We start from the raw sequence: 21,806 nt of genomic DNA, 5'->3' as shown, positions 1-21,806 counted from the left end.
TGAACTAATTCGGGAAAAACATGAAGAACAAATATGTTCAGAATAATTAATTTTTTTCCCGAAGCCAGATTTAATTACATTCTAACACTACAATAATTTTCCGAATTGACAGTCAAATGTGAGAAAAATTTGAGAAGAGCCCCAAGTATATATTTTTAAATAATTCTCAGGTATATTTATTTTATTAACTTCTTAGGTTGAAAATCTTACTATTCCATTTCTTCTGTCTGAGCCGATAGAAACAAGCTTGGGCATGCTCCAAAGTGTCAAAAACAGCTTCTAGCTGGTACTCATTAGATGACTTGCTGGGTTTCTCCAACAGATCCCATTGCTCGAGACCTGGAAAAGAACTATACAAGGGGAATAGAAGAAAATGAGAAACTTTATCACGGAAACAGCATTGGAAAGTACCTAATCAGACTTTTGACGCAAAATTGATGAGTAGACGCTACGAATCCTCCAACAATAACTGTGCGTCCAGGAACACGCATTTTCAAATGTCATAAGAGATTTCTAAAAACAATCAAGTCAAATTAGACACGAAATAACATACTGCAGCAGAACAACAATGAAGGTAATCAGAAGGTCAAAAGTATCATAGTAACCGAGGTTACAGTCATGAGTCCCTTCATCATGTATTCCAGTCAAAATCCTTGGAATTTTTTAGATATGGAAGTGATAATGATAAAAGAAGATGACAAGTGTTTAGGTCCTTTTCAATTAAAATCGATACGGGTTACATTTCTTCAATAAGAACACGCAACTCGACACGAGATAATATAATATACAAATGTTACAAGTAAAAAATTTCGTCGAAAGTTATTTTGTCATTTATTGTTCCGAGTACGCAAGCGGCGTTCGCAATCTGTATTGCCAGGGAGATTCTCTGTTTTAAAAAGCTGCCTGCTCTGGGTTCCTCAGTGCATATGCTTAGATTCTTACAAAGTTTGCTCAAAAAAACTTCTGTGCTGGGGCCGGCCGCGCCCTGAATTTCAAAAGCTAGCGGTTGAAAAAGATATCCATCATTTACAAGATCTTTATACTTGTCAATTTTTCGCTCTTCCGCTTCAGCGGCAGCCGTACCAGGGTTACAAACAGACCCCGCATTAATCCTACAAGGAGCTAAGGAGTCTACTACCGTTACATCCCACAAGAGCTGCTTACCATCAGCCCATGGAACGAGCGTCAAACCGTCTGGTCGCTTCTGATCGGTCCTGTAGAGGTGTCGTGGTTCTAAAACAGACGGAATGTGAGTAGATGATAGACTCTGCTTTATAAGGGCATTCAGGTTTGAATGCCAAGAGTCTCCCTGCACTTTTGAGGCAAGAAAGACCATGCCAACCATCCGCGGTAACGTCTTTTCCGCACACGCATTTATGCCGTTCGCATATTTTTGATCCTAATCGAAGTCCTATCGCAATTCTGAGTTGTTGGTGCGACAGTTTTAACCTTAAATTTCTGCAAGGGATGACGTTCAACCATTGGGAGCCAAATCTATCTTGAAACGCGTTGAACCTTTTTACGTCCGTTGGTTCGAGTCGTAAAATCAAGTCTGCAATTTCGCTGTCAAAAATTGGCTCCGTCCAATTTTTTTGGATTTCATTTTCCGGAGCCATTTCAATTTTTCCAAGGTCAAACCACCGTTTAAGCGCATCATCATAGGTTCCATCCACATGCTCCAAACCAAAGATTTCGCTCAAGGCATCTTTGGCTCCTACTGCTGAGGCTAAGAAAGCGGGTAAAGCGAGTAGACGAGCGGAAGAAACGCCCAAGCCACCTTTGGCTGCCGGGAGAACTGCTTGTAAAAACTGGTTATCATCCATTTTCACGTTAGTGACCTTGCATAACGAATTTCTTAGTAATTTATCGTAGCGTTCCAAAAAATCATTTTGCAAAAAACAAGGGCTCGTACGCAAAAAATATAGGAGTTTTGGCATGCTAAAGCAATTTTTCAGGAGGTAAAAGCCATAATGGGCGTCTAGTTTGTCAATGACATCCGAGATTTTTTCAAGCTCCTTAATTTTTTCGTCGAGCAATTCTTTTCGGCAAAGTTCGCCGATTGGAGATCCTAAAATGAGGAGTTCTTCTTTTGTTTTTATTTTTATTTTGGGGCATATTTTTCGAAATTGTGTTAAAATTGAATTATACTGTGTACTAGTAGTCGGTCCCAAAAAACAAAGTTCACACTTCTCAGTGTTTAAGCCGGTGTAACACCAGCATTGAAGACTGCCATCATCTGTTCAACGGTCTGGCCAATCCAATATGGTGGGTATTCACAAGTACCACGAACAACAATTAGTAGTAGTACTAGTTATCAGTTCCTAGCCCAAGCAACAAGAAAATCACCCCTGCAACCACCTTTGGTACTTTGAACCACAGAGCACCGACAGAGACGACACTACATGACAGTTCAAGCAAAACAGTCACAAGACTCCTCAACGACATTCTTGAACAGACACTGAAACACCTCCACACGCATAGAGTCACCAAAGAGAGAGCCAACAGAACATAGTTTTGAAAACACCCACACCTGAGATTTTGAAAGACGAAGAAACGTTAGTCGTTACAACAGAAGAATACTGTGTCAACTAAGATCAGGTTTCTCCGGAAAACTAAAACTAGCCGAAACCAGGCACAGACTACAGCCGAACTTTGAAACAGAGCTCGGCAGCCGGTGCAACACCAGCATTGAAGACTGCCATCATCTGTTCAACGGTCTGGCCAATCCAATATGGTGGGTATTCACAAGTACCAAAATGATAAATCAGTCCCATATGTATCAAAATAAAAAATCAATCGAGTTAGTACCACAAATATTCAATTTTTTTCTTTTTTAAGGGTAATCAGAAGGTCAAAAGTATCATAGTAACCGAGGTTACAGTCAGGAGTCTCTTCATCACGTATTCCAATCAAAATCCTTGGAATTTTCTAGATATGGAAGTGATAATGATAAAAAAAAGAAGACAAGTGTTGATGTCCATATAATTAAAATCGATACGGGTTACGTTTCTTCAATAAGAACACGCAACTCGACACGAGAAAATATAATATACAAGAAATTTTTGTTAAAAAGTAATATTCAAACGTTTTCGCAACTATGTGCATCGTCAGGATTTTTACAATAAACTAATCTAAATGACGATAAAACATCAATTTACAAATGTTATTTACAATAATTCACATACAATTTGGTTCTGAGTCATAATTTCGATTTAGACAAGTACGTTTTAAATAAAAAAGCAAAAATATTTTGGGACTAAATTTTCAGTGTCAACTCCCTGCTCCTAAACTCATCGCGCGTGTTCAAGCCCGGTTTCTCTTTCTTGATATGTATTGCCTACAGTGTTAACAATGTGTTTGGTTGTTTGACCTTTCTATAATTTCCCAACTAAGATCTGCGTTACAAGTCATGCAAATATACAAGTGTTACAAATACAAGTGTTACAAATAAAAAATTTCGTCGTAAGTGATTTGGTCATTTATTGTTCCGAGTACGCAAGCGGCGTTCGCAATCTGTATTGCCAGGGAGATTCTCTGTTTTAAAAAGCTGCCTACTGTGGGTTCCTCAGTGCATATGCTTAGTTTCTTACAAAAATTGCTCAAAATTTTTGTGCTGGGGCCGGCAGCGTCCTGAATCTCAAAAGCTAGCGGTTGAAAAAGATTTAAATCATCTACTAGATCTTTATACTGATCATTTTTTCGCTCTTCCGCTTCAGCGGCAGCCGTACCAGGGTTAAAAGCAGACCCGGTACTGATCCTACTAGGAGCTAAGGAGTCTACTGCCGTTACATCCCACAAGAGCTGCTTACCAACAGCCCATGGAACAAATGTCAAACCGTCTGGTCGCTTCTGATCTGTCCTGTAGAGGTGTCGTGGTTCTAAAACAGACGGAATGTGAGCAGAAGATAAACTTTGCTTTATAAGGGCATTCAGGTTTGAATGCCTACCCGCACTGACCAAAAGGGATTAGGATCAATTTTAGTATGAAAAAAGTACGTTGAGTAAATTTTGATCGATTTTAGCCTGAAAAAAGTAGAAGAATAAAAAAAAAAGTTGAAGATTGATTTGGATTGATTTAAAAGTGATGTCAATTGATTTTAAATCCCAACTAAAAAAATTGATCCAAATTGATTTTAAATCAATTCAAAAACAATTTTTCTAGTCTGAATTTGTTTTTACTTTTAAGGGTATTAAAACGGACTTAAATCAATTCAAATCGATTTTTTTCATTCGATTTTTATCAGTTTCAAATTTTTATTGCATTTATTTTGTGCCTATCATTTTTCATTCAATATCCATAGCGTATTGTAGCAAAAAACGACGACCAAATGAAATGACCAAAACATCGATAAAACATGATTTTATAGCATATTATTGAGATCACAATTTGTTTTTACCTGACCCTTTTCTGGTTTGTTACAGAAGATTTTGCCCAAGATCCGATTTACAGTTTTTTAGATTTGTTACATATTTTAATGCACAAAATCTTATTGGTAATAACGATTTTTTAGGTTTTCGTTGCATATTTTTGAGCTCAAAATCTGAATCATATTTTTATTTATTTCATGAATTTTAAAACATCTGGCACGTGTATTTTCATTAAAATCAAAAAATCAAGAAAAAATATTTCAATTAAATTTCTAAAAAGCGTGTTTTTTTTGCTTTGTTTGCAAAAAAAATCGATTTTTGTTGTGTCGGAAAATCCATCGAAATCGATTTAAATCGATTTTTTAGACTCTTAAATCGATTTAGAATTCAGAAAGATCAAATTAAATCGATTTAAAATGGGACTTAAGTGAGATTCTGATGGATTTAAGTGAGATTCGGATGGATTTTAGTGAGTCGTAAAATCCATCGAAATCGATTTCACTCGATTTTTTAGAACTTGAATCGATTTAAAATTTTCAAAACGATCAATTTAAATTGGTTTAAAGACAATTTAAGTTCGTAAAATGTACATGATTAATTGATTTCGATCGATTTAAAATCGATTCAAAATCAGTTCAAATCGACAGGAAACCATTTCTGTCAGTGCGGGTAGAGAATTTCCATGCCAACCATGCCAACCATCTTCGGTAACGTCTTTTTCGCACACTCACTTATGCCGTTCGCATTTTTTTGAGTGAGCCTAATCGAAGTCTTATTGCAATTCTGAGTTGTTGGTTCGACAGTTTTAAACTTAAATTTTTGCACGGGATGACATTAATTTCTCTAAGCCCACACGCATAATGGGTTGATTCAGCCCCAATTTCATCGCGAATTGCGAGCCGTGTCTGTGAATCGCATCCCAAGTCCTTTTCATGAAGGTCACTCGGGTCCACACAACTCCCGTTTTCTTTTCAAATTCTAACTGATATTGATCTCAGTCCTCTTCTGTGAACGTGCTCTTGAAGGAGACTCTCATTGTTTCATCAAACTTCCTCCTTCGAGGTGACACACAGAGCATCTCTGTGCACTCCTCCTGTGAGACCTTTGAGCCAGGAAAACCGGTCCCGCTGGAGATAAGCTTGGGAAAAAATGAAAACATTATCATCATGAGGGGCTCATCAGTTTCTCCGCAGTCTTCATTTCGTTAAATCTCGTTTAAGCCATACTTCAATTAATCCATCACCAAGGCTCCCAAGTCAATTTCATTCAATTTATCCTTTTACCCTTCATGGGGTGATACTCCACTGGTGTTTCCTTTTTTTGCAACGTCCTCGTCATTTTTGGCGTCGTCTGGCTTCCGTCCAAATCCTGAGGGGCCCTTGCGCAATTCAACACCTGCGTCCGCCTGAGCAGGTACAGTCATCTCATACGCGGGGTACCCTTCATCATTCACGAGGATATCTACGGGTTCCTTACCTTGCTGCGCCCTCTTCTATCATTACATAGATGCCTCCTCTCATCTCCTTGTTAAGCTCCAGTACTGCGACCTTATCCTGCCTGGGTAATTTATGTCTCGACTGATCATTTGCTCGGTACTTCTTGAAGTTTTGAGGCCTTGATCTTTTTCGACTTCATACCTTAGAAAAATTGAATTCAAAGTTATGCAGGGCAACAAAATTCCAGCTGGAGAATCAAGGTTTTTTCATCCTCACTCCAAATCTGCACCCTCTGCTTCACATCCTGAGCTGCTCCGATCCAAGGGACGAGAGCCGGGGAGATTAATCCGAACCACAATCTTCGAATGAACAGTCATTGGGGGGCATCTACTAGGTAATGGCCCCGAGCCAGCCAACCACGCTTCCTGATTCTCTTTTACTTGAGCAAACGGCTTCGGCCACGCTGGGATACTTACTGCATCTCTCGAACCTTAAACCACTGGGAGCAAAATCCAGAGTTTGGGATTAAACTGGAGATAAGCCAGGTCTTTCTGCCCATTCTACACTGGAAATGGTTGATGAAATCCTTCAATGAGGCTTCAGTTTTTCTCCCAAATAAACTACACTCACTGGCCATTCTTCTCAGGTCCTGCTACTCGGCTCAGTTGAACATTGTACAGTCCACTACTATCACCAAGGTTACAAATAGCACTAACTTCCTTCATGCTTTCACTTGCACGTCTGGAAAAACGTGTGCCAACACCGGTCTGTATACGACCGTCACGAAATGTCTCCTCACCCAAATATCAGGGAGACGGCCCTAGCTTTGTAGGTGATCATTCGATCCAGCCATCAAAAATACCTGTGGATCCATGTTGATGACCCTCTGTGCACATATAGCCATATTAACTGACTGTCCCCAGTCCGGATTGGGTGCCGTCAGGAAGATCACATCTGGCCAGAAAAAGGAGCGGAATGGGTATGATTAGTCGCAACTGGCTAAATATCATAAGCGTTAATGTATTGTCACTCTTTGGTGCTCTAGGGTGCCCCTTCTTCTTCTCGTCCCCATCCACCGGATTCTTTCAAAGATAAACTCGTAAATTTTCACCACCTTGCTGACCTTCTGATTTAGCGATCTGTTTGCAGATATTTTGGTGCTTGTCGTCGGCTTTTTTCTCTGCTAGGAAATTGCCCTTTTCGATTCGATGGCATTCACTCTGTTGCCTGTTGACGGACGTCCGTCAATGATCTTGTGTTTAAGGGTCCTATCAAGTTGTCTCGAGGGAAGACCTCATGTCCCATCAGTCTTAGCGTTGATCAGGAACTAAATTGTTCTTGTTGCGGTCTTAGCCAGTCTACGCCTGATATACGGTGCAAACCCGACTTTTTACGATCAATTCTGTTGAGCCTTCTTGTCTAATCTGAACGACACGCTAGTGAGTTCATATCTGGAATATAGTCTGGTCGCCATATCACCCTTATATCGTCCCCAAACGCAGTAGTCCAGTCTTTTGCTCATCAATTACTATTTTTATCGACACTCGCCCATGCCGCAGGGACTGCTTGAAAACTCTCCCAATCAGCTGGGATGTTCGCTGTGTGGTTAATTGAGCTCGTTAATTGAGCTCCTCAATTTCTGCCTCACGTTCGAACCAGGGGAGACCGCGTTTTTGAAACCTCCGATGCCAAGGCACCGAGATGATTAGCGACTGGCTCAGGTATGTAAGCCCTATATTACTCGTTGAATCTCTACGCGCCAAAGCGTTAGCGTCGTCAATTCTTTTTCCAACTCTTCAGTTTTCGTCTGAAAGGCGTCAATGATCCATTGCCTGCGCTGACAGGTATTGAATTTGATCCCATCCCTCGTAAGCCCACGGTAATCAACAGTTCGCATGTCTATTTTCTATGTACATTAGCCTGAGATCGCCTGGGTTTCCTATGACTAGGTTTCGGATCATTTCGTTCCATCGGATCGCGTCACTCTTCATAAAATCAGCCCTTGCCCAGCCGGTATCTGGATTCTGAGTGTTGGTACACTAGACTACAAGTCTTGGCCTATACATCTTTTTAAACGCATTTCGGAGGCAAAACAGCATGTTTGCCGCCTCAATTCCAGTGTGATATGGTTCCTTGAAAGATCATTTGTGCCAATCTTTACAGTCAGGATCTCTACTCTGTCGTCATTCTGGGTTTCCACAAACTTGATCTCTTGAGCCACAGAGGCTCCACCAAAAGAGACTGCAGTGATTTGATCATTAACAAAGACTTTAATGAAGTCCCTCACCAGGTTATCTCCGCTAAATAAATGACAGTTTTCAGAGGGGATCGGTTGAAGAATCGCTGCGAGCCTCCAGCTCATCTCATTCAAACAGTTCCTGCGGTGGTCCGCGTCCATCTGGACGGTGAAATTCCGAAAGCAGAAACTCTTCCTGATATTGACCACGCAACACGTCACTGTAGCTTTGTTTCGCAACGACCCAACTGGTGCAGCGGAGTTCGTCAGTTGATGAACTGGTTCAGCGGTTGGTGAATGATACGTGGGTTGAGAAAAAGGATCCTACTTGAACAACTGTCTCACGCTCGGTTTATTTCTTGAATTGCCGCTTTGGAAATCTGTTCAAATGTTTCTTGGAATAGAAGCGAAATGTTATTTTCCGATCCAACGTATCCGATATGGTGTACTTGGTAATAAGCGCAGGCGGACCAGCCCCGGGCTCTTTTGGCCTGTAGAGCTCCTGAGCCCTGATTTCGGACCGTGTGTCCGAATTCATTGTCACCGAAAGTTGGCGCACACTTGCGTTGTTCAAAACCTTAAGTTGTTTTTTTTTGTTCTTCTTACAGGATGATCAACAACTCATCGTGTTTCTTCTTCCAATCATCCCTTTCCAGTTTTGTACAAAATTTTTAAAAGTCCCGGTCCTTCTTATCACGCGTCTCAATTATCTCTGCTGTCTCAATCCCAATCTCGTTCTTTTTTCAGTTTTTCAAAAGTGGAGCAGCAGTTGGTGAAATCTGCCAATGTGAGGGGCCTGGCCCAATCATGTGATCTTTTTGAGCTAGGGCCAACTGGTGGGGGCATTTTCCCTATCTTATAGCCTATTTGTTCACCCAAGCTCGGCTCACGAGCCATGTCGCGACCGGACATCTCCCCATTTCAGCCCACTGTTATCCATCTCGGCGGTACCTGACTCTCCGAAATCCAACAGTTGCCCAACTCCGAGGGACAGTTACCACGGCCCTCTCCTCCCATAGCTTTCAGTAGCGCAAAAATGAATTTCGCCGAATTTTACAGTATGAAGTTTCATCCTGGTAGACATTGGTAAGCCCTTCCTTGACCCGCTAAGAGTAGGTTTTTAGGTCGTTCGTATCATCATTTTTGTTCGTGCAGACTCGTCTTGTGTCCAAATGAAACTGGTATTCAACCCTTTTTTTCTCAGCAAAAAAACATCATCATTGTTTTTGAAAACAACCAAAAAGATTTTTTTCCATTCATCCAAAATTTAGCATAAAAAGTTTAGCTCAATACCTAAGAATATTAGACTTTGTCAATTTACAAGGAATCAAAGCTGTCATCTAAGCATTTGGAGTGTTCCCGACAAAATGACACCACTCAATACATAAAAAAATTATTCCACCAAAATAATAAGTTACAAATAAACAAAAAGTTAGCTTAACATTACTTGATAAAACTCGAACCTAATTTGATAATATCAAACGTAATCTTCAATTTCTATCTTAATGCTTAATTTCAAAATCTTGCAATATTAGCCTACGAGAAAAAGCGCAAATTCATATCGAAGTGTTAGCATCTGTTTAAATAGTTTTCATTTAAAATTTCTCTGTGTCTACTTGCAAAAAACGTGAACAAGACCATTTAATTCATTTTGATGCAGTTTCACCCTGGTCGGGTCATAAACCGGTAAGGAAAGTGAGGTCAATCCTCTGTCAACCGAAAAATTTCTGAGTCCAGATAGTGACTGCACTTAATTCTCCGGGTTCACTTGTTGCCTAACGTTTGCCTTAGTTACCAAAAATACCTAAGTTTTTTCTCGTTATCTGTTGTGCAACAAGGGGCAGCGATATCATCCCTCCTATACCGGGTCTCACTTGTAAAGTCGGCCGTTGATGCTAATTTAAAACTCAAATCTGCTGTTATTGCGATGGCGCACGTACCTTCCGTGAGTACCTCGAGTATAAATTCAGTATCGGTCACAACGATGATATTCAGGTAATGTTTTGGGAGATCAAAATACGATTCAAAAATCCTTCCGAGCACCGTCTTTCCCTTCTGTCTCTAATTATCCTGTTTCGCTTGCCAATTTCATTTTTTAAATTAAAAATTTATTTTTAGGGGTGATTCCTACTACCACTCCTTGGACAAAATATCTATCGATGTCGCAAAGGATTGAGCAGACCGAGGTTGGATTCAGCAATGCATAGAGTTCCATCTGGAGCGACCCATTTGTATTGAGATTGTCATGGTGCATTAAATGCTAGACTGCTCGATATTTTGAATCGTCAAGGCTGTTTCCTTTGGGTCAGCAGTAAAGTCATGTGGAGCCATTCGAGTGATCTGCCGCAACTTTGTTAATTCTTGATCGTGCCGTTGTTCCGTTTCAGGTTGGAACTCCATCTTTACTTTTGATCGATTATCGATCCAAGCTGTCTCCTTAATAATGATTTGGACGATATCATATCGCATCTTTAACCAATATAACCCGAGCACTGATTCCATCATGTTTTTGTCATGTCATTAATCCCAATCTTGACCACGACAAAATTGTCGCCGTATCGGTTATATTTTAGCGTCCCTAGTTCTTTTGCTTTGTCGGGTTTCCACAACCATGAAAAAATCAGGTCCCACCCTTTTGTCGATTTCGGATTACTCAGCCTCAATCAAGTTCTTCTCAGGATAGGGGACGGTTTCATCATCATTCTCTTTTCGTTCATTCAACTCGAGGCCCAATTGCAGGTCGCAATCATTCATCACCTCATTTCCATCATTCTTGTCAGGCGTAGCCAATTCATTTACTTACAAGCAGGGTCCACTGTCAAGTATTCATCTTCGTGCTTGTCCACTGGGGAGCCCTATTCTTCCGACGAACCATTGTGCGGTTTAAAATTTTTTTAACGAGCAATGAAAGAAATGTCCACTTTGGTGCACTTCAGTGATCTTATTTTAACCAAACTTCCTTTTCTGACTCATTTGTGCCTGCTGAGTTTTTCGTCTTCATGGATCATTTAGTTCTTCTTGCATTTTGATGGACGTATGCTTGCTGAGATTTCTTTTTCCCTTCAGATATTGGTTGGAATAAAGTTAACGAAACAGTTTTTCCATGACCATTAAGCATGATATGTGGCCCAATTCCAGCGTGGGAACGCTCTGTGGTATTATCTGCTCCCACCAGCTGCGTTGTGTTTCTCCAAGTTGTCCATGTATATTCAGTAATAAACACTCAGCATTGAGACCAATGCGCGGTTTTGCCTCACAACAAGGCCATTCGTGTGCGGGTGATAGGTGGTCGAGTTAGCCTGTGCCACGTGCGACGTTTTCATTAACTCCTTTGTAGGTTATCAAAGAATACTTTACCGTTATCTGTTTAAAAAGTGATTGAAAAACCTAGACTGGTAATCCAGACACTTATCAATTGATCACAAATGTCTTCCGTTTATTCTGTCGCGCAGGTGACAGCCTCTGCATATTTAGTGAATTGATCGATCATTACTAGCATTTGAATATAAACCCTGGCCGCCATACAGATGATCTTATGATCCAACTATACCAATGCGTTAAATCAATACGATTGTAATTATTGTAGAGGAAATCATAATTTCAGAGGTCCTGATTCTGTTGGCATGATAAGCATGCAAAGATCAATTTTTCTCATGCTTTCTTTATTCCATGCCATTCGAATTGCTTCTAATTTTTAATGTTACTTTTAACAACGCGGAAGATCAGTTCAATTTGATACATGTAAGGCTACATTATTGAGTTGTACTTATCAAAGACTTTTTTCGTCCTTCCGTTTGCAAGCTACGGTTAAGTCTTTATTCAGATACAGCAGGTCTTTCCTTTTTGCATTAATTTGCTCCAGGACTTTGTAACTATCCTCTTCCAAGTCACTTTTATCAGTCGTTCCATTTTTCATCCACCTCTTCAAGTTGGTCGTCATTTCATAACTTCTTTTAGCAATTAGGAGATCCGAAAGTCGGTAACTCGCTTTCAGGTAAAATTTCAAAACATTCAATTTTTGACAATTTCCGGAGCATGGGCTTCATTAATGGTATATTCAACATATCGTATTTTCATGAACGATTCGTTTTCTGATCCAGAAGTTCTAGATTAAAACGGACGACCGTAGCATGTGGAAGCAACCTAGTTGAACATTTGGGTACTGCGATCAGCTCAGGTTCATCTGCAGCATAGTTGACTACAGCAACATCCTCGTCGGAGCTCATTGGAGGTGGACCTATCTCAATTCGGATTTTGTTGCAATTCCTCATCCAGTTCTTGTTGTTTTCAATCCACTCACAATGAATAAATTGAATTTTCTGACATTTACGAGTTAGAAGTTGTCTCAGACATATTTACCCAGATTTTAAGTTGGGAGTCTTCACTCCAATTCATGGAGTCGGCGTAACGTATGCTGAAACGCTCCTCATACTTCTTGTTTCAGGGACAAAAGTCTGTCCCAGGATTTTTTAGATTTCGACTACCGGACAAAACATCGTGCCAGTGCGTAGTGGTATCTGACTCATTAGACAGTTCCACTTCCGAGTTCTCTTCTTGAATCGACTACCCTGACAATGTTTTTTCTCCGGATGAACACTCTGAGAACGGTTCAGACTCCACTTTTGTATCAACAAACTGAATGCTCATCTCTACGCTTGTTTTCAGACTGACCCTACTCCTTTGGACTTTCGTAGTGGTTAGTTGTTGGTCTTCCCTGCAAGATAATTTCATCAGCACATCTTTCTGCATTGATGTTACTAATTGGTGTACTAGAAAGTGGCAATCGCGCTGAACATCATAACTCCGGATGTGTTTTTAGTGTTTTTAGTAGAAATCAGTATATGTGTTTTTAGTAGAAATCAGTCTTTTTATTGTTTCAGTCCACTCTTGGTCCCGCATTTCTTCTTCTCTGTCAAGTAGTTTGCGAAGTTTGCGAATGACACAGTATCGTTACTTTAGCAGCTTTCTGAACGGGAAGTTCAGGGTCTCCCGGTATAGGATGCTTGGAATTATCAAGCCATCTATTGAGCAGCAGCTTTTTCTATGTATCCTCATCCAAAAAGAAAAACCCTTCTTTTTTCTGCCTGGTTGTTCTGTTTTTCTTCAAGTCTTTCGTAAAAATTTTTTTCTACTAAGGCTGTCAGCATGTTGGTGTTTATCACGGCTCCTGTATTCTACCTTCATGAGAATTGGTCCTCTTGTTGTGAGCAACGCCCTCATTGCTCTAGAAAACAACTTTGGGTCCTTTTTGCGCAAACAGTTTGCGAGGATGTCCAAATGAATCAGAATAATTTTGGAAGAATCAATCAAACTTTTTGCTACCTGATGGCCCGAAACTGATTACACCGATTTTATTATACTTCCATCCTTCGGAATTCCAAATATATTCCCGAAATTAAATTTATTTTCAAACTTTTTGGGTGCTTCCTTGTCTTTTATCCTCAAAGTATTTTGCAATGTGTCTAGGCAATCGCATTCTCTGTCATGACACAGATCAATGCAATACCTACTGGGCTACTCGTCAAGGCACTGCATTCATAACTCTTCGATAAGTTTTCCTCTCCCATCCTTGTATGACTTTGGCTATTTGAACGTCCTTCGTGATCGGTCCCCTTTTTCAGTGGACTTCTACAATTTCGATATGAATGTTTCAAAAGAGTGTGAACGGTTCGTACATGGACGCTAACAACGAAGTATCATACGAAACCGCGGTCAGATCCGAAAATGATCCTTTCTGAGCCATTGATGGCAAATGTATCACGGAGGCTTTCGCATCTGGCTGGAATGGATTCTTCCAGTTTCACATTTGCGGAGCCGCTCTAACTCGAAGTTCGTTATCAGTTTTAGGGCCGCCTCCGCGGGTCTGGAGTTTAGGAGGTCACTCAGTGGCTTGCGTGAGTTCTCGCTCATCTCTGGGTGAGTTTTGTCATCATCAGGTCGGTCTTCGCAACCAGTCTGTTTTACAGGTTTGTCATTGCTTATTAATTAGTCTGATCAAGATAGTTCAAGAGTCGCTCAGTTTTTTGCATCTTTCTGCGTTCGCTCTCTTCGGATTCCCTTGCAGCCATAGCTACTTCAGTCTGTTTTACAGGTTTGTCGATGCTTATTAATTAGTCTGATCAAGATAGTTCAAGAATTGCTCAGTTTTTTTGCATCTTTCTGCGTTCGCTCTCTTCGGATTACCTTGCAGCCATAGCGACTTCACTCTGTTTTACAGGTTTTTCGTTGCTTATTATTTAGTCTGATCAAGATAATTCAAGAATCGCTCAGTTTTTTGCATCTTTCTGCGTTCGTTCTCTTCGGATTCCTTTGCAGCCATAGCGACTTCAGTCTGTTTTACAGGTTTGTCGTTGCTTATTAAATAGTCTGATCAAGATAGTTCAAGAATCACTCAGTTTTTTTTGCATCTTTCTGCGTTCGCACTCTTCGGATTCCCTTGCAGCCATAGATAGTCTTTTTGCCATGCATCGTTCAGTTTTCCGAGCTAACAAGGCTATTTCATATTTTGCCTGCAATCTTCATCGGTTAACTCATCCCTCAGCTTCTCGTGATCACTCCGAGCCCTCTCATTCACTCCATCTTTTCTCTGAGGCATTGAGTCATATCTGGTTGCAATTTTTGAGGCCTGCTACTACGTCAACAAAAATGCCGTTCATTTCACTCATCGAGCTCAGCAACGGCGTCAGCTTAGTGCTTGAGGATGCACTGTCCCTATATGTACCCACCGACACCCTTCGCCTATCAAATGTCGAGGATGTCCCCATCGTTATTCTATCCGACTCTGGTCTCATCGGTGAAGTGGAAGCCGCCTTGTTGTTTTGATTGTGTTTCGAGCTTGGAGTAAAATCTATGACTGAGCTCGCCTGTCCCAGATGAGCGAAAACTGTGTTCCAGCTAGGCGCTTGTCGTATTTTGCTTTAAAGCGCGTTTTTTGGTTTGAACTTGAGCTTTGTTTTATGAGTACTGACGCCCGACATCATCGTATTTTTTCATTGATCAGACAAAGAGGACTGCTCCTTCCTCCGAATTTTGCATTTGAAAATACTCAACTCTTCATTAGAAAGTTTTTAACTTAATTTTATCTTAAAAATTAACACAGAGTTTGTTGAGTGATGAGAAAAATTTTAGTTTAGTTTAAGTAATTGGTTTATAATAATACTCAAACCAAAATCTTTCAAGAAACAATAATTAAAATCAGAAAAATCACATGACACTTTTTTTAACCAATGATAATATTCAATAAATGACTATAATTCTCTATTATGGTTCTCTTTAAATGACAGCAGTTCTCGTACCAAAACAAAATTCTCGCTGCAGATTTATCAAAACACAACCAAGTTAAAAATCAGTCAACTCTTTGTTAAATAGCAGTGATGATTGGTAAAAGATTGAACTTAAACATAGCCTTAAAAAATAAGGTTTCCCTTAATTGAAACACACTATGTGAACAAAGACCAGGACACTGGTCGTCTTACATGAGTGTCTTTTTGTTATCACACACACCGAGGTCTTCTACTATCTGTCCTACGATTGCTAGAGTTGTCTTACTAACTAGCCCAAGGAAACCTATATCGGAAATGTACGGCTAATTTTAAACCAAGCAAAAGCTCTCCTACTTTCCGACGGTTCAAGTGCACGAAAGTAAGGAACTACTAACTTTCTTCTCATGTGACTGTTTTGAACAAAATACACTCAACGAGGTCTTTTTCTATCTGTTCTCTGGTTGCTCAACCTGTCTTTCTAATTAGCCAATGCAACCTCTATCAAAAATGTGCGGTAAGCTTAAACAAGCAAAAGCTCTCCCACTTTCGGACGATTCATGTGCGCGAAAGTAAGGAACGAGGTGTTCTTCTACCGGATTGAACGAGCTGATCCTAAAGGTTGCTCAAAGCAACCATACAACCAAAATAACACTTAGAAAAATGTTCTGGTGCTTTGATAAGCTCGATGTAGAATCCAAAGTTGATCGCGATTTTCTGGGTTTACTAGTCCACTTAATCCTAATATATTTTTTCAGAGGTTAGTCAACGTCTTAGTTCTGTCTTAGTTTCAGAGGGTAGTCTGTCTTAGTTCTAGAGGGTCTCTGGTATGTCTAAGCTACTTCGGGAGGTTCCTTTGATTTTCATTGAGGAGGGTTGCCAAAGGCTTAAAGACTTCGGAGGGTAGTTGTGACACTTAAATTATGACACTTCAGAGGGTTCCTTAAAAATTTTTAAGGAGGGTTGTTAAGAGGCTAAATCACTTCAGAGGATACATTGGAGGGTTGTTTTGCCTCCAAGTGGTCTCCGACCAGTGTTAAAATGTCTTAAATCAAGGTCATCTCATTTCAGATAGTTTTTTTAACCACTTCGCAGGGTTCCTACAAACTTTTAGTTGTGAGGGTTCCTAAAAGGCTTAAATCATTCCGAAGGGTTATTTTGAAGGGTACCCTGAGCTGCACGGAATTAAATATTATTGACGCGTAAAAGCCGCCGATAATGATCTGAATTGAAACAAGCAAGGTTAGTTGAACCAGTCAACGTTGCTTGTCAGATAAAAATGAAATTTCGAGAAAACTTCTTCTGCTCGGAGGGTTTTTCAAACTTGAACCCTCCGAACTGAAAAATACTAAAATTTTTTCATTTTTTCGAAAGATATTAACCTAAAAACCGCTGTAACAAGTCAAGATGGCAGCAAAAATTTCGACTGATGGTAGAAATATTGTCCTAATTGGTTAAGTAGTCTTTGAGAAAATGGGAAAAACGTTGTTGTCAAATTGACTTTTTTTCCTTACCTGTTTAAGTTTTCAGAGATTTTTTAACAATTTTTTTTTCGAAACGCATGAAAATACTTAGATGTAGTTTTCTACAGTAATGAAGTTTTGTAAAAATTGATAAAAATTGGTTTAGAAACAATCCAACTAAGGTCCTCCCAATCTCGTTTTTCCGTTTTTCTATTGACAGAACTACAAGGAGGCTGCCTCAAGGCAGGTTTTGTAACCAATCTTGTTAATTATTGAACTTCTAATGAAAAAGCCTTTTTTCGTTTATACAAAAAAATCAATCAAAGAATTTCAAAACATATTGACTAAACTGTTAAAATCACACAAAATAGGATTAGAAAAAATGTATCAATTTTTTCTCGAGTTTTTTCTGCGCATTTCTATTAGGAGGATTTAACTAACTAGTAATTCCAACTTTTTGTGTTAATGTTTGGTTTGAAAACAAGTCTTTTGTTGACAAGAATGGGGTCTTTCGTGTTTAAATTGGAGGTAGATAATATACAATACAGTAGATAACAACAAATATTTGTTAGCTAAGATAACTACACCCTGCTCCTCACTTAATCTTCCAATTTTTTACCCTTAACACCGAAATTTGCTGCCGATCGAGGTTAAATTGAACTGTCCAATTTTATATTCCGCCAACTTAAATGTATTGAAATAGTACCCGAATGATACTTGAATTGTTGTAACGATAACCAATAGTCAAGTCATTGTAAGTGTTGTTCCCGATGACTGCTGTAGTTTCTGGAGCACATCTGTCCGCTTGCCGCACTACCCTCCGGGCTTTTGCAGGAATAACATTAACAAGCTTAAATACTCAAACACCAATTAAAGGAGGATATTTAGCCAACAACCAAAAACTCAATTTTTCATCAGGAAGGATATAAATCAATCTGAAACAACAAAAATTTTTTAAAAAATCACATCTTGTCCAAAAATAAAACATTGATTGTAATTTTATGGTTTAGCTGTTTTTGGACTTTTTTGAGTTTTTTAATGTTCTTTGTCTTTTTTGTTTCGAAACATTTTTTTCTTCTTCAGTTATACACTTTTTTTCAATTTTACGCTTTACATTTTGTTGTTTTTGATCCCAGAATCTTGAGACATTTGGGCTAATGACTTCTCACTTAACGGGAGCAATAAAACGTTTGTTGACTATGATTGTCTATTGCTTTAAACAGGCCAACTCGAGAGCGCCATGAAAACCTTTTTTGTAAAATTCACTCAGAAACAACAGAGCAACCAAAAAAAGAAAAAATTCCTATTGATGACTGGCTGACATCCAAAAGTTTAACTTTTTGCGTTTTTCACCATCTCGGCCTTGTTTTTTGGGGGTTTTTTCGTTTTCTCGATATATATATATATATATATATATATATATATATATATATATATATATATATATATATACTTTTTCTTGCAATCGATCGTTCGTCGTACTATATCCGGCCGGCTGTTGTGTTTTAAACGTTCTTTCTTCCAAAAATGGCATATTTTTTCACAGAATTACTGAGCCTCAAACTGTACGTCTGCAGGTAAGCGTCCTTACAGAGCACACTCATGTGCTATGAGCCTGACTTTTTCAAAATTTACCTAGAACAAAGCGGCCAGTTTTAACCATCATTCATTTGGATTATACATTGCTAACCACTATATTCGAAAAAATTTTATTGTAATTCTTTGCATATCAGAAGAAACTTCGGGTTTTGAAGATTCCATGAGTGTGTTTTTATGGTTTCTTCAGGAAAATTTTCACGCATATTCTTTTACCTGGAGAAATATTATAGTTCCCTCCGGATGTAAAGAAGTTTTATCAATGTTTGCTTTGACATCCTGTGTTTTCATTATTGGCTTCTTCCATTGTGCCATACATTTCAGCATTTTGCTTAGATTCTCAAAGGAGCTGACTTGGAAAGACAGTCTGGTCTTAGGCATGTCTTAACCTTATTTTCTATAACAGGCTATCCATCCGTTGATTTTCATTCAGAACACAAGCTGTCAATAACATTGGTTTTTGCTAACATTTTCTCTGCGCCTTCAAAACAAAAATTAGTATTAGTAATAAATGGTCATCCAGACGAAAAATGCAGCCAGGGCCCGGATTTCAAATAGACGAGCAAAAGAGGCCAATTTCTACCGACACAATCATATTGTTTTGACACAGCACCAATTACATAATCTCTTTTTTTAAGATATAAAAATTTTCGCAATTCAGTTTTGTCGCAGTTGTGAGGCCAACAAAAAAAATATTTTTAGTCGCTGGCTCAGAAACATTGTCTCTCGTGCTTTTGTACCTTAACCAAACACCAAAATCAAAAGTAAATCCGCATATCAAGGTCTCAAGATGCCTCAAAGACGCGAATGTCTTGAAAGGCAGGGTTGTCATAGTCTGTTTTGTCCGTTTGACAACCCTAATTTTATATATAATTACTATAATTACTTATATATATTTTACTAATTATATATATAAATAATTTTTGTAATCTGTGGGTTAATACGCGGCAGACAATTTTCGGTTCTGTTTTCAATAGGGTTCGGGTGGTTTGGGTATTTAGAGTTTTAACCATAAGGGCGTGCTTGTTTCCATCTAGAGTGAGGGTTATATTGTGGAAGTGGCCTTAAAGTTGTAACAACCTCAAAGTTCCATGCCATGAAGAAACGCAATATGGCTACAATTGTTTCAGTTACAAAGATATAAAAGCAGAAGAGATAGTGTCCCTGACCCTAGAGCCAATATTTTTATGGCCTATTTTTCTTAAACTCATATGCTAGGCTTTGAAGAATTTAATATTATCTAATTTCAAAATCATTGAATAAATTTGGTTACAAAAGAGGCCTCCGTTCACTTTTCAGACTTCCTTTTCAGGAACTACTTTACATATTGCTGAGTCAAAACAAAATTTTAATGCAGCCTTATATATTCCATCTACATGCTTCAAACTAAAATTTCCGCTGCAAAATAATTTGCCAAGCTTGGTTAACGTTCACTTTTAATTAAGTTTCCTAAAAAAAAATTTTTTCAAAAAGAGTGGATCGTTCTAACAATCACATTTCAGAAAAAAGAATAGTTTGACAAAATGTAGGAGTCTTGCCAAGTTGACGGAGTTTTCTAAAAGTTGAAACGTTGAAATCAGGTTGTTCCCATTATCTGTACATGTAAAATACGGATAACACTTTGCTCGTGATAAGTTGATGCGCAGCTCCTATAATCAAGTTTAATCTGATCACTAATTAAGGAGACCGTTGGTTTTTGATACCAAATAAGGATTGCCCTCTGTATTATGTGATACATGCTTAGTCGCATCTAGGAACGACAAACTTACCGTGTCATTATTTCCACCCAGGATGGAGGGATAAAATTGGAGGCCTCAAGAACTCAACAATGTAAACTTAACAATTTAACTTTCGCTGCCTCTTTCTCATTCTGTGCATTGACCGTAGCAGCTTTTAAAAAACCAAGCTGTTTCCGCTATTGCCGTAGACAACCGGATACATTTTCAAGTTTCAATTTTTTGGATATTTTTCACGTTTACTTGATTGTTAGTTTTTCCTTGAGCGTTTTTCTATTGTTCTATTCAAAAAAACCTTCGCGCAAAAGATTTAATTTGACGAGATTTTCTTAGTCATACTTTTTTTTCAGTGTTCAAGAAATTTCGCAATTGATTTGAATGCGTCGCATGTGAGGTCAAGAAAGTGGTTTACTTAGTCGCTGGCTCATAGACAATATCACTCGTGCTTTTATAGCTCAAACCAATACCAAACTCGCCATTCTTGCATTTTGAAATAAAGTCAACATACTAAGATCTCAAGGATATCTTGAAGACGCAAATGTTTTTCAAGACACGGTTTTCATAGTGTATTTGGTCCGTTTGAGTTAAATCAATCTATTTCTAATTATATATAAAAACAAATTTTGAGCGCAGACAGTGGATTATTGAGGTTGATTATTGAGCGCAGACAGTTTCCGGTTCTCTTCTTAATCGCGTTCGCTTGTTTTCGGTAATTAGAGACCTAACCATGGCGTGCTTATTTCTATCTAGCGTGGGGATTTATATTGTGGTAGTGGCCTTAAAGTTGTGGCTCCGATTGTTCGAGGTACAAAAACATAGAAGATAGCGTCCTTGATTTTTGAGCCAATAGTTATAGGGCCTATTTTTTTTAACCTCATAAGTTAGGCTTCGAATAATTTTACATCAGACGCTAATTTTGAATTCACTGGACATATTCAACTTCAAACCACGAGCAAAGTAATCATTTTTCAACCATCAAATTGGTTACACCGTAATCCAATACAATTGAATCATAATTTGCTAACCTCAAAATTCGAAAACTGTTTTTATAAATCTTTGATTATCAGAAGAGACTTCAGGCTTTGAAGCTTCCAAGAGTGTGTTTTTGTGGTTGTTTTCAGGAAAACTTTTACGCATAAATTCTTACCTTAAGATCTTTTATAGTTTCATCCGGATGTCAAGCAGTCATATTAATCTTTTCTCTGGCATGCAAGGTTGCGATTTCAAAATTGGCTTTTTCCATTGTGTCATAAGAATTAGCATGCATTTTGTTTAGATTCTCAAAAGAGCTGACTCGGAGTGATAGACTGGTCTAAGGGTGTCTTAAGCTTATATTCAATAAGAGGTTGCGCATCCGTTGATCTCCCTGTATAACACGAGCTGTACTACCTTTATTTTTCTTATGACACAATCTTATCAATGTTCAAAACCTTTTTGTTCGTGGTTTCGTTTTTAATTAAAATGAGCAGATTCTAGAAACGTTTTGTTCTTTTTCATCCGATCAATGTCTTTCATCACTGGGAACTAAATTGTTAACATGTGAAGCCCAGCCGGCAATGCAATATCCTTGACTTATTAGTTTACTTGTAATTGCTGTTTTTGGCCTGTAACGATCCCAAAATTCCATATCATAAAGGACAGCGATATGGCTTCGGTTGTTTAAGGTGCAAAAGCACAAGAGGTAGTGTCATTGAGTTTTTTCTTAACCTCAT

At 38.8% G+C, this 21,806-nt stretch overlaps 2 protein-coding genes across 3 annotated transcripts in view; both read right to left on the bottom strand.

Moving 5' to 3' along the window:
• LOC134846207 (RNA-binding protein 28-like) overlaps nucleotides 1-516 on the bottom strand; it is a 52,542-nt gene extending 52,026 nt beyond the window's left edge. The window contains exons 1-2 of one of the 2 annotated variants that reach the window (XM_063863469.1): nucleotides 412-516; nucleotides 211-350 (exon numbers count right to left, since the gene is read on the bottom strand). In XM_063863469.1, coding sequence (XP_063719539.1) covers nucleotides 211-350; nucleotides 412-491 — 220 coding nt within the window. In that variant the 5' untranslated portion in view covers nucleotides 492-516. The remainder of the gene's footprint in view (nucleotides 1-210; nucleotides 351-411) is intronic. The other variant, XM_063863470.1, reaches the window with a different exon arrangement.
• The window catches only part of LOC134845487 (uncharacterized), a 288,095-nt gene that overhangs the window by 224,565 nt on the left and 41,724 nt on the right, over nucleotides 1-21,806 (bottom strand). The gene's annotated exons all lie outside the window — the stretch shown is intronic.

Source organism: Symsagittifera roscoffensis, chromosome 5 (assembly GCF_963678635.1).
Source record: "Symsagittifera roscoffensis chromosome 5, txSymRosc1.1, whole genome shotgun sequence".
Taxonomy (NCBI): domain Eukaryota; kingdom Metazoa; phylum Xenacoelomorpha; order Acoela; family Convolutidae; genus Symsagittifera; species Symsagittifera roscoffensis.
The sequence above is the reverse complement of the archived record's forward strand: the minus strand, read 5'-3'. Positions and strand labels throughout refer to the sequence as shown.